This window comes from Danio rerio, chromosome 23 (assembly GCF_052040795.2).
Source record: "Danio rerio strain M-AB ecotype USA chromosome 23, GRCz13ab, whole genome shotgun sequence".
In the NCBI taxonomy this organism is placed as follows: Eukaryota; Metazoa; Chordata; class Actinopteri; order Cypriniformes; family Danionidae; genus Danio; species Danio rerio.
Window position 1 is genome coordinate 43420585 of NC_141043.1, and position 14005 is coordinate 43434589.

The 14005-nt window shown below is 40.6% G+C and overlaps 1 protein-coding gene across 4 annotated transcripts in view; it reads left to right on the forward strand.

Moving 5' to 3' along the window:
* Positions 1–14005, forward strand: part of ghrhrl (growth hormone releasing hormone receptor, like) — a 77270-nt gene that overhangs the window by 38850 nt on the left and 24415 nt on the right. For all 4 annotated transcript variants that reach the window (XM_087306239.1, XM_087306237.1, XM_087306238.1 and 1 more), the window contains 3 exon segments: positions 3272–3404; positions 5952–6105; positions 10956–11016. In XM_087306239.1, the coding sequence (XP_087162365.1) occupies positions 3272–3404; positions 5952–6105; positions 10956–11016 (348 nt within the window).

Genomic DNA, 14005 nt, shown 5'->3' on the forward strand with positions numbered 1-14005 from the left:
GGCCGTACTCACACTAGGTACAGTTGCCTCAAACCGGGCCAAAGCACGCTTGTCCCCCCTCCCGTCTCCCCCGACGGCCCGCGCTCACACCATATCGGGCCTCGGCACGCTTACGTCATCGCTGCTGCGCTGTTCAGAAGCGCTCTCTATGGCAAGCCTTTTTAGCATTTAAATCTTTGTTCTGACTCCATAAATAGATTTAGAGATATCTCTAATTATATTTTGACTTGTCATAATTATAATTCGACTAGTCAGAATAACAATTAGAGATATCTGCAATTACAATTGTACTAAAACAAAATCAGATTGGAGATATCTGCAAATATATTATATTTTATATTACTAGTCATATTCCTCCATTGACTTCCATTGAAAAATATTTGCAGATATCTCTAACTGAGTTTTGACTAGTCACAATTGTAATTAGAGATATCTCTGAGTTTTTACTAGTCATAATCAAGTGTGCCGCAAGCCTACGTTTGAGTGAAGGTTTCGGCCGTTAGATCGCCCCCTGGGGGCTGGCTGCAGTACAAGTCATAAAGCCCGCCTCCTCCGTGTTAATGAAGGAGACTTGAGCCCAAATAAAAAAAAATATTACACTTGCAATAAAATGTCCCGAAAGATGGTTCTGGTCGATTAAGGCACTGGTTATTGTGCTGAAATAGGTGCAGATCTTCATTTTTGTAAACAGTTTGTTTTTAGCAGTAATTTAATGCTGGGCGTGTCATCGTGATTTACAGCTGTGATTGACAGTTTCTCAAAGCGCGGCGTCTAAGCTTCGGCAGGAGACTGAAGTAGACTGAAATGTTATTATTCGATTTCTGTGTTATTTTACCATGACAAAATGAGTTCAGCAGTAAACTATAGTTTCTGACATACATGATCCTGGTGGAACACTGTTTATTCGCTAAGTTCAGGGCTTTTTTCGGGCTTTATTAGTTTGCTGATACACGCCTAGCCACCCAGATAGCAAAACACAGTTCCGGCTAGATTCTCGCCTGCCGGAGACTTATCTCTTAGAGCTCAGACTGACTAATGTTACCTCTGCTGGACCTACTCCGGATGCCTGGACTCACTGCCCGATTCCAGTCCGAGTCAATCGAGCCAGATGCGGCGGCCGAGCGAGCAGGCGCTGCCGCATGCGAGCCGGAATCAGCCTGCGACGCCGCGAGTAAGTTATGCGCTGCGGCCTGGAGCTGGCGCGATTGAATATATAAAACCCTCATATTTGTTAACGTTATTACATCCATTTGTGTTGATATGACAGCAAACGCATGCTGAGAAGTTCGGGGGGCGTAGTTGATTTTACATAAAGCGTTTGATTGGAAGCTCGACTCCGCTCATTTTCACGGCTCCTCCTCTGGCTCCATCAGACAATCCTTCTGCGCATGTCTGGCTCCAATTTCAGCAGTCTTTTGCGACAGTTTGTGCCCGTCAAGCAGGCGTTTTGCCCTCAAGGCGTTCAATGGGAAAAAGGGCTGTCGCGTCGTCTATATTTTTTACAGTCATTGGTCATAATACATTTGGAGATGTCTTTAATTCATCATACTTAGAGATATTTACAAATATATTTGAAGATATCTCTAATTAATTTACTAATAGTTGAATTACAGTTGTAGATATCTTGAATTGGATTTTTGACGAGTCAAAACTCAGTTAGAGATATCTGCAGATATTTTTTCAATGGAAGTCAATGGAGGAATAGGACTAGTCATAATATATTTGCAGATATCTCCAATCTGATTTCGTACTAGTACAATTGTAATTGCAGATATCTCTAATTGTCATTCTGACTAGTCGAATTATAATTATGACTAGTCAAAATATAATTAGAGATATCTCTAAATATATTTATATAGTCAGAACAAGGTTTAAATGCTAAAACGGCTTGCCATACGCTCTCACTCAGCAGCACAGTGGAGATTTCTCTAGTTATATCGTTTCAGTCGTTTGATATGCCGTCAAATATTTCGCCAAACAGTCCTTAGGGATGCGGGGACACACAGTCAGATATTTCGCCGAACAGATCAGCCACTTTTGGCGCTCATAAACAATCATTAAGCTCTCAAGCTGCAGGAGTGAGGAGGTCTGCTGAAGGTGCGCAGCTGGCGTGCTGTGAGGAGTTTGCGTCTTTAATAAACTACGGCAGTTAGCGTTCACTGAACAGTAAGAATGATTATTAATCCATATCAAACAGTCCCTTAAAAGTCACGTCTCGCTTTCGGTTTCGGGCTTTGACGCGTTTTGCGCTCACACACAAGCGTACCGCACCAAAGCCCAAGTGTACCGCGCTCAGGCACACCTCTTCCAACCGGGCCAGGGCCGGCCAAGTGAACCGTGCTTGAGCGCGATTCAGCGCACTTACACTTCTCAAACGATCCGGGAAACGGGCCTGGGCACGGTACGGATGGCATAGTGTGAGTAGGCCCTTAAACTCCAACGTCATGGTCAACTCTTTTCAAGTCTGCTGACGCTAGCCACTGGATACACTTAACTGTAGAAAAGCCTTCTACAAGAGGCTAAGCTGTCAGCTGGCAGTGGCAGAAGAAACAGAAGCAATCGGCACCATCATACCGCCTCATAGCATTCATTTTTAAGACAAAATCAAGCCATACTTAGCTCTGGCTACATAATTCACGCTCTTCAGAAATGTATACAGTGGTATGTTTCCACAATAAGCCTGTGATGAACATAACGAAAGGGTTGTCCATTTGAAAAATACACAAGTGGTAAAGGTCCAGTGAAGTGCTTTAAAATCTACATTTTGTATTCGATGTTTGACATAATCTCTACTGAAACATGAAGAGAGAGCTGGATATAGAGTAGCCACAACCTTTTTTAAAAAACGCTAATAGCGTATTGTTTTTATCACAGCTTTGCCAGTGAGCGCTGTTGTGTTCAAGTGCATCAAATGAAATCAAATGAGAAGCATCTGTGAAATGAGAAGGGGGTGGGGCATGTCAGACACTAGAGAGCATCTGATTGGTCAGAAGATTTGATGAGAAACTGAAATATGAGGTGATGTCAAACAAATTGTTGATCCATTTAGGTGGAAGTGACAGACTGCAAGCTCTCAATGTTAATGTCTTCTAGCTACAAATTTTGTCACAGTTTTGAAACACACTAGATTATAGATATCCTTCAGACTAACATCTAAAAAAGTGACTTTAAGGTTCTTGTAGGAGTAACGTTTAGCTTCAGACTACCTGATTAAAATGATTGATTTGATTTAAATACTTATTTTTTTAACAATGCTGATTGTATTTGACAGGCGACTGCACTGCACTCGAAACTATATCCACATGCAGCTGTTTTTCACCTTCATCCTGAAATCTGTGGCCGTGTTCATCAAAGATGTGACGCTGTTCTCCAGCGACGACACAGATCACTGCTCTCTGTCTACTGTGAGTCCATCATCTGCTGATTCCTGTCACAGTACGCACCTCACAAACACAAATAAGCACACACACACACACACACACATTTCTTTCCCTGCATGCCCCTTGGAAAGTCTCTGCACACACAGTAGCGTGCCAAACAAGTAAATAACAGGATAAGAGCGTGGTAAAATTTGAAAACGTGGTAAAAATCAGGTAAGGGCTTTCCTTTTTCTGGGTTACTTTTAAAAACACTGTCGGTTGGGTTTAGGGGAGGGGAGATTGGGTCACCCCTTCCGGGTGATGGGTCAATTGGTTCTTTTAAAAACACTATCAGTTAGTTTTAGTGGAGGGGAGATTGGGTCAATTGGTTATTTTGAAAACATTGTTAGTTGGGTTTAGGGAAGGGGTGATTTGGTCAATTGGTTCTTTTAACACTATCACTTAGGCTTAGGGGAGGGAAGATTGTGTCAATTGGTTGTTTTGAAAACACTGTCGGTTGGGTTTAGGGAAGGGGATGGGTTGGGTCAGTTGGTTCTTTTAGAAACACTGTTGTTTGTGTTTAGAGAAGGTAGTAATCGTGTCAGTTGGTTCTTTTGAAATCACTGTCGGGTTGGGTTTAGGGAAGGGGGTATTGGGTCAATTGGTCGTTTTAAAAATACTTTCAGTTAGGTTCAGGGGAGGGGAAATTGGGTCAATTGGTTGTTTTGAAAACACTGTCGTTGGGTTTAGGGAAGGGGATGATTGGGTCCATTGGTTCTTTTAAAAACACTGTTGTTTGGTTTAGGGAAGGGGATGATTGGGTCCATTGGTTCTTTTAAAAACACTGTTGGTTGGCTTTAGGGAAGGGGTGATTGGGTCAATTGGTTCTTTTAAAAACACTGTTGGTCAGGTTTAGGGAAGGGGTGATTGGCTCAATTGGTTGTTTTAAAAACACTTTCAGTTAGGTTCAGGGGAGGGGAGATTGGGTCAACTGGTTGTTTTGATAACACTGTCGATTGGGTTTAGGGAAGGGGGATAATAGGGTCAGTTGATTCTTTTGAAAACACTGTCGGGTTGGGTTTAGGGAAGGGGGTATTGGGTCAATTGGTCGTTTTAAAAATACTTTCAGTTAGGTTCAGGGGAGGGGAAATTGGGTCAATTGGTTGTTTTGAAAACACTGTTGTTGGGTTTAGGGAAGGGGATGATTGGGTCCATTGGTTCTTTTAAAAACACTGTTGGTTGGCTTTAGGGAAGGGGTGATTGGGTCAATTGGTTCTTTTAAAAACACTGTTGGTCAGGTTTAGGGAAGGGGTGATTGGGTCAATTGGTTCTTTTAAAAACACTTTCAGTTAGGTTCAGGGGAGGGGAGATTGGGTCAAATGGTTGTTTTGATAACACTGTCGATTGGGTTTAGGAAAGGGGATAATAGGGTCAGTTGGTTCTTTTGAAAACACTGTCGGGTTGGGTTTAGGGAAGAGGGTATTGGGTCAATTGGTTCTTTTAAACTTTCAGTCAGGTTCAGGGAAGGGGAGATTGAGTCAACTGGTTCTTTTGATAACACTGTTAATTGGGTTTAGGGAAGGGGGTGGGTTGGGTCAATGGGTTCTTTTGAAAACACAGTTGGTTGTGTTTAGGGAAGGCAGTAATCTGTTTGGTTGGTTCTTTTAAAAATACTGTCGGTTGGATTTAGGGGAGCGGAGATTGGGTCAATTGATTCTTTTGGAAACACTGTCGGTTGGGTTTAGGTAAGGGGTGATTGGGTCAATTGATTCTTTTGAAAACACTGTCGGGTGGGTTTAGGGGAGGGGATATTGGGTTTATTGATTCTTTTGGAAACACTGTCGGTTGGGTTTATGAAAGGGATGATTGGGTCAATTGGTTATTTTGAAAACACCGCCGGTTGGGTTTAGGGGAGGAGGTGATTGCGTCAATTGTTTTTTTTTTTAAACACTGTCAGTTGGGTTTAGGGAGGGGGGTTGTTGGGAGTATCAGTCGGTTGGTCAGTCAGTTAGCCAACAGCGGCCTCTGGTGGATTTACTTGGGAACAGCAGGCACGAATGGCACTCGGGAGAGGCATTTGAGATCTAAAAAAGATTACACAGCAGCCTCTGGTGGATTTGCGAAAACGAAAACTGCAAAAAAATTTACCTCCTGGGATGTATTTGGCAATCTCCAGAAATGTATCCATAATGAGGTTACCCCAAGGGTGTGTGTCTATAATGAACTTGGATTGCTTATTATTTTATATTTTTTGTAACATTATAAATACATTTACTATATACTTTTTTTTCCCCTTTATGTGTTTCCTATTAAATAAAACCAAAGTCTTTACATATTTTGTTTCCTTTGTACTGACTTTTAAAATGTATTGTATATAAACTCCCAAAAATCTGGATGCACTTTTTTGTCATCTTGAAAAGTTCACCTTCCTTTGCTTCCTGCTGAGTTTCTACTTCCTCCATCTGCTTTTTCCTTCCTCTGCTGTGTTTTTCTTCCATCGTGCCCTGTTGATCATTCTCTGTGTGTGTGTGTGTGTGTGTGTGTGTGTGTGTGTGTGTGTGTGTGTGTGTGTGTGTGTATGTCTCTCCACAGGTGGCCTGTAAAACAGCGGTGGTGTTTTGTCACTATTGCGTCATGTCTAATTTCTTCTGGTTGCTGGTTGAAGCTGTGTATCTGAACTCTCTGCTGGTGTCCGTGTTTCTGCGCAGACGCCGCTGTCTGTGGGCTTTTGCTCTGTTGGGCTGGGGTGAGAATCTTAGTTCTCATGTCTCACTCAATTTAAACCTGTTTGAGTTTCTTCTGTTAAACACAAAAGAAAGTATTTTAAATCATTTTGGAAACTCACAGCTATCGATTTCCATAGTATTTTTCAACACAGGTTCATTCTGAAAACGTAGCCCTGTATACATTTCTGGAGATCGCGAATTATGCCGCCAGAACCACTTAAGGCTGCATTTCATCTTTAAAATGAACACTACAGGGCTGTGTGACGCCATTCCTTTTCACACTCACCAGCTGACTGTTTACCTCCATATGGACGGCTTTCCTGCTGTTACCAGTTTGTCCTCTTAGCTCGCCATGTACGTTGGCAAACTTGAGACACAAAGCAGAGTTTACCACAATGATGGGATGAAGAACGGTTCCAGAAAGCAGGTAAGACCAAACAGAAGCCAAAATATCAAATAAACAAGTAAATACCAGGGTGAGAATGTGGTAAAATTTGTAAACGTGATAAAAATTAGATGAGGACTATTCTTTTTCTGGATTGCTTTTGAAAATTGTTGGTTGGGTTTAGGGAAGTGGGTGGGCGCTGGTCAATTGGATCTTTTGAAAACACTATCGGTTGGATTAATGGAAAGCGGAGGATGGGTCAGTCGATCGGTCAGTCGACAGTGGCCTGTGGTGAATTTACGCGAGAACAGCAGGCACAAATGGCACTCGTGAAATTTGAGATCTGAAAAAGCATACACAGCAGCCTCTGGTGGATTCGTGAAAACAAAAAAACTTAGCTCCTAGGATGTATTTGAGTTTCTCGATTACGAAGACCTGGAAGGGATGTGATGTTGGGGAAAAACAATTGGTGAAAGAAAAAAAAACTGGGTGGGGAAAAAAAAACAGAGATAGAAAAAAATATTACTAAGGTTTTTGCGTTCCCTCACATAGACATTCTACTTATAATCTATTAAGAATTAGTTGGCATGTAGATGCAATATAGCTAAAATTTAACAAACGAACCATCAAAGTAAAGTTTGACCTTATATTTTTACTCCAGTGACTGAATAATATTTATTTGTTTCAGTTTCTTATACCTTCTTTATTAATGTTTTCCCACTATCTAAGTTTTAGGAACAACAAATAATAACTTGACTTCTTGTTGATCATTTGGTATCAGAAGTGGCTTTTATGAAAGGCAAAGGCCTCTAGATTACGCTTATTTTACCACAATAAAATATGATCAAGCCTTCCTTTTGAATTATTTCATTAGGACAGTAAGGTCTGACTTTGCTTTGACAAAAGTCTTGTAACTTAACAGAAATAATGTCCAGTATAGAATATAAAGTCATGCTGCAGTGGAAACAGAATAAATATTGTGTCTGACTCCATCATGAGCTTGGAGGACTGCATCCATACATCTCTGCAATGACTCAAATCACTGATTAATAAAGTCATCTGGAATGGCAAAGAAAGCGTTCTTGCAAGACTCCCGGAGTTCATCAAGATTCTTTGGATTCATCTTCAATGCCTCCATCTTGCCCCAGACATCCTCAATAATGTTCATCTCTGGTGACTGGGCTGGCCAATCCTGGAGCACCTTGACCTTCTTTGCTTTTAGGAAATTTGATGAGAAGGTATGAGAAGTATGAGAAGGAGCGCTGTCCTGCTGAAGAATTTGCCCTCTCCTGTGGTTTGTAATGTAATGGGCAGCACAAATGTTGTGATACCTCAGGCTGTTGATGTTGTCATCCACTCTGCAGATCTCTCGCACGCCCTTGTGCTGAATGTAACCCCAAACCATGATTTTTCCTTCACCAAACTTGACTGATTTCTATGAGAATCTGGGTCCATGCGGGTTCCAGTAGTTCTTCCGCAGTATGTGTGATGATTAGGATGCAGTTCAACAGATGATCCTACCATCTACCTTCTGCCACCTTTCCAAATGATCAACTAGAAGTCAAATTATTATTTTGGGATCAACAACAAGGATTTTTATGTTTAATAAAGGCAGTTCTTTTGACCTTTCTACCCCCCACCACCCCCCCCCCCCCCCCCAACAAATAAAAGAACTGAATAAATAAATAAATAAATAAAAACTCAGCACCACAGGATTGAATGATATTTTAACATAAATAATTAAACAAAAGGGAATCTTGCCTACAACAAAATCAAAAGGTTGCCAATTAATTGTTTTTAATATGTTTGTTTCTTAGTTTTTCTCAATGTTGCTACTGTTGCCTGCAGGCAATGAGGATTAATTAGCTTTAAAAAAAATCATTATTATTATTATTTTTTTAAATGCAGGCTTAATGAGCAGAAGAAACTTCTTTCAGAAACATTAGAAAACTTTACCAAGCCTAAACTTCTGAATAAACGTGTGTACTGCATGATAATGTATCTGCTTGATGTCAGGGTTGTGATCTCCATGTCTGTGGTTTTATTTCTGCCGTAATGACACACTAACTAACTGTACATTAGTGTGCTTATTTCTATCATCCTTTATGGCCCAGTAGACTATTATTTTTCAGCTATTATATTCTCAGTGACTTCAATCAGTGAAGTACAGCGTAATCCTCCTGTTGCTCAGCTTCCATTTATATTCTGTCTGTTTTTCTCTCTTCTGGTCTCTGTTACGTTGGTAGAGCTGAGAAGAGTCAGATCAGTCTTCTTTATTTTGATTTATTATTGTATCTGATGTATATTTTAGTTTATGATACTTTTTATTATCAATACCTAAATCAATACCTTCAGTACTGCATGTGTTTGGACTGTGGTGGAAACTGGAGCTCTCGAAGGTAACCCACGACAAGTCGGGAAGAACATGCCAACCCCACAGAACCGCCAACTGACCCAGCCGAGACTCGAACCAGCGACCTTCTTGCTGTGAGGCGACAGCACTACCTACTGCGCCACCGTGTCGAAATTATATTATAATATATTGTAAAATAATAACCTGAATAATTTGTATAATTACCTTAATAACATTCAAATGCGGTGGCACAGTGGGTAGCGCTGTCGCCTGACATCAAGAAGGTCGCTGGTTCGAGCCTCGGCTGGGTCAGTTGGCATTTCTGTGTGGAGTTTGCATGTTCTCCCCATGTTGTGGTGGGTTCCTTTTGGGTGCTCCGGTTTCCCCCACAGTCCAAACACATGCTCTATAGGTAAACTGGGTGAGCTAAATTTTCCTCTGTAGTGTATGAGTGATGTTTGGGTATTTCCCTGTGATGGGTTGCAGCTGGAAGAGCATCCGCTGTATAAAACATATACTGGATGAGTTGGCGGTTCGTTTCGCTGTAGCAACCCCAGATTAATAAAGGGTCTAAGCCAAAAAGAAAATGAATGAATGAGATTCAAACCCTTTAAATGTAACTATTTGAATGTTATTATGGTAATTATAAAGGTTACCTTCGAGAAGTTTGAGAAGAAAAATCCATTAATAAGGTAATTAAAATTCATTTAAAAATAATAAAATGAATTAATTTGTTAAATGTATTTGCATATGTGCTTATGTGTCATCTTAGAAAAGTTAAATGCGCTGCAGACTGTTTCATGAATATATTTATCAACCCAGGCTCATTCTGATTACCCCTATATACATTTCTTGAGAGCGCCACATACGTCATAGGAGGTACATTTTTGTTTCCGCGAATCCACCAGAGGCTGCTGTGTATGCTTTTTTAGATCTCAAATTTCTCTCGCGAGTGCCATTCGTGCCTGTGGTTCTTGCGTAAATCCACCACAGGCCACTGTCGACTGACCGATCGACTGACCCATCCTCCGCTTTCAATAAATCCAACCGATAGTGTTTTCAAAAGTTCCAATTGACCAGCGCCCACCCACTTCCCTAAACCCAACCAACAATTTTCAAAAGCAATCCAGAAAAAGAATAGTCCCCATCTAATTTTTACCACTTTTTTTTATTGAAAAAAAAAAAAAATTGCACCTGCTGTTCTTGCGTAAATCCACCAGAGGCCACTGTCAACTGACTGACTGACCGACCAACCGATCGATCGATTGACCCCACCTACCCCCTTCCCTAAATCCAACCACTAGTATTTTAAAAAAAGCATAATTGACCCGCCCACCCACTTCCCTAATCTTAACTGCAGTGTTCTTAAAAGGAATCCAGAAAAAGAAAAGTCCTCACCTGATTTTCACAATTTCAGATTTCACCACATTCTCACCCTGTTATTTACTTGTTTATTTTATTTTTTGGCTTTTGTTTTTGCTTTACCTGCTTTCTTCACCAGACTCGAACCCCATCGTTGAGCAAGTCATACATGTCAAGCTACCGGACAAAATGGTAATAATGGAAAAGCTGTCCACATGGAGGTAAGCGGTCAGCTGGTGAACGCAAAAAGGAACGCTGTCTTTCGTTGTAAAGACAAAATTCAGCCATACGTAGCTCCGGCTACATAATTCGCGTTCTCCAGGAATGTATACAGGGGTGCATTTTCAGAATGAGTCTGCGTTGATTTATATATCTGCTGATTCTATTTTAGCCAAATGAAAAGCATGTGCAGTTGTTTGTTGTGCAGAGATGTTTAATACTTCATGAACTTCATGACTGCTGCCTAATTTCCATTTTTCATAAATGCTTAATTATTAATTTTGGAATCATGACAAGCTTTTGTGACAAATGAGAGTCAATTAATATTATACACACAGCTCTGAATCATATTTTATATGTGTCTGTCTCGTTATCATTAATAAAACCTTGATCAGAATGTTCAGATTCAGCACCATTATAATTATAATCACTGAAAATAATCGCGTCTAGGGTTTATTATATGCTTCTATTATTTTTTTTCCCCTGCTCACTCTCTGTAAGGTTCTCTTTTAACAATAATCTTTTTGTCTGTCTCTTGTCTATTCTGACAGGTGTTCCACTGGTCTGCATTGTCCTTTGGATCTTCTCCAGACTGTATTTTGAAGACACTGAGTAATTACACATGTTTCTTTTTTTATACCTTCTTAAGTGGTCCTCATTCATAGTTAAAGGTGCAGTAGGTGATCTTTAACAATGCTAACAGCTTAGCATAAATCTCTGAAGCACAGTCCCTCCCCTGCCGTCCAGAGCCCCGCCTCCTGAAACAAGAGCATGCGCACCTTAAAGATGACAGCAAATGAACCCTCTCGTGTGTTTAAAGAGACTAGTGCTTGTCCAGCGGCGTGCAGGAATTACACTCATTACTAAACCGAACTGACATGCTATTTCAGAGCAAATATTTAGAGTTGCATGGTAAACAATATAGGGAGATTATAGGGAAATATTTTTTGCTAGTCTCAGCCTGTAGTTTCAGTATCATTTTCATGTCTTGTGCCACCTTGTTTGTATAGCAAATGTATTTGCTCTCATTTCTGGGCATAATGGTCTGAAATGGAGGTTTATTAAGGCACATTGTTGAAAAATATACCACACCAGTGTTGTAGTCCTTCCTGTATGCATGTATTCTCAGTACTCCTACTTTTTTCCACGAGCTGTTTGGGTATTACGACCTCTAAGGATCATACCCTTGGTATACTCACTTGTTTTGGGGATTAGACTTCCCTAATGTTTGTGTATTGAGTTTGAGTATTTGCTAGGGATGTAACAATATTGTAAATACCGTCATACCGCAATAGTAATTTTTTTCAATATTACTGTAGTCGCATGACTCAATAAATCTATATTTCTGAGAAAAGTTTGCTTAGGCGAATGAAGTGAACGGGGGGTAGCGGGAACTACAATTCCCATCAGCCTAGGCATGGCCATCATCCTTCTGTTCTGCGGTCTGTTGTCACTACAGATGCAGTAATGCGGAAATGGAGTGTGTTGCTAGTAGCGGCGAAGAAAAAGAGCTGGAAATAATCGAACCTAAAGCGGGTTTTAAATCGGATGTGTGGAAGCATTTCGGTTTCTTTCTAAAAAGATACGAAAAAGGAGAAAAGGTGACAGACAAAGACAAAAACAATATGCAGGGACTGCCAGACTGTGGTGAAATATAAGTTGGGGAATACGACTAAAAACAGTCTTAGGGACTGCAGAACACAGCACACTTGTTAGATTGATGCAGACATTGACTTGTAATAATAATAATAATAAATCGTTTCATTTATATAGCGCTTTTCTGGGCACTCAAAGCGCTTTACACAATGGGGGGGGAAATCTCCTCATCCACCACCAGTGTGCAGCATCCACCTGGATGACGCGACGGCAGCCATTTTGCGCCAGACCGCACACCACACACCAGCTGATTGGTGGAGAGGAGACAGAGTGATGATATGCCAATCATGATATGGGGAGGGTTAGGAGGCCATGATGGACAGAGGCCAGTGGGCAAATTTGGCCAGGATGCCGGGGTTAAACCCCTACTCTTTTTCGAAGGACATCCTGGGATTTTTAACGACCACAGAGAGTTGGGACCTCGGTTTAACGTCTCATCCGAAAGACGGCGCTCACTGAGCAGTATAGAGTCCCCGTCACTATACTGGGGCATTAGGACCCACACAGACCGCAGGTTGGGCGCCCCCTGCTGGCCTCACTAACACCACTTCCGGCAGCAACCTAGCTTTCCCAAGTGGTCTCCCATCCAGGTACTGACCGGGCGCAGCCCTGCTTAGCTTCAGTGGGCGACCATGTGAGAGTTGCAGAGAGCTAGCTGCCGGCTACCCGTATTTGTTGTACCGCAAAGAGACCTCTATCTCACTCATGGCTTGTCCTCTCAAGTGGTGGAAAGACAATGCACAACGTTACCCACTGCTGTCAACCTTGGCTAAATCATATCTCTATGTCCCAGAAACCTCAGTCCCAAATGAGAGGGTCTTTTACCAGATTATAGTTATATGATAATTTTCCTGAAAAAACCCATCTCTATATAAGTGGGTAAGTCAGTGATTAAATGTTGAATGTGATGAGTTTTCAACAATACTAAATTGAAACTTTATTTTTTTATGTGGTTTTATAGTTTTTTGTTATCAAAATTGAAAAATTGAAGTTCCTGTTTCGAAACTTACAGATAGATGGCTAATTTGTATGTCATCGATATGTTCAGTGCTAAGGTAAATAAACACTTTTGGCACTTTTTTCGAGTCTTTTCATTAGTTTTGTTTTTCCTGTAAATTATTCAATAAATACCTTACCGTACCTTTCATACCGAGGTATTATCGTACCGTGAAATTCTGATATCGTTACATCCCTAGTATTTGCGTTTTTTGAAGATCACAACAAAATCAGCTGAATGATGTCTCGCTGAAACGTTCAAGTAAAATTCTGAAACAGCATGGGCGTCGCTTAAGCCCTCCTATATTTCCGTTCAGCCCCCTAAAATTTTCGCGAATACCTTATGAACTGTACACTACTAAATGATCACCTCAGTCTTCTTTAAATTTGATATGAAAACGGGTGGCAGAATCCCGCTCCTGAACTTGTTTTTCAATTAGTCAGCTAACCACAGCTGTGCAGACCGTGAGCACATGGTGTGTTTATCAATAGATTATTAGAATATCTGCATATTTGCAGTTCTTTGCTATAGAAACACTTGTTTCCTCGGCGCTCCCCTCATCAGCACAGCTGTTCCCTCCAGTGAAAATGTAACTCTTAACAGACATGTCGCTGTTTATTTCATAATTAACAATGCAAATAAAACCCAGTGCATGTGCATTAATCATACATTCATGCACAGGATTAAACACAGTGACAACCACTTAATGAATGTTCATTTTAACTGCATATCTGAGTGACATCAGAGTCAAACATCATGTGTTGTATCATATTAAAAATTATTTCCTATTATGACTTATATTACGATAGTGAAATATGTAAATTAGCCTGTAAGTTTTGAATATGTTTATGTTTATGCCATTATGAATTTAAAAAGCAGCAGTTTTATTTAATACATGAGAAAAATGAAGAAGTGTGCTTTGCTTTTGTTTTCTAGATTAAAAAAAAT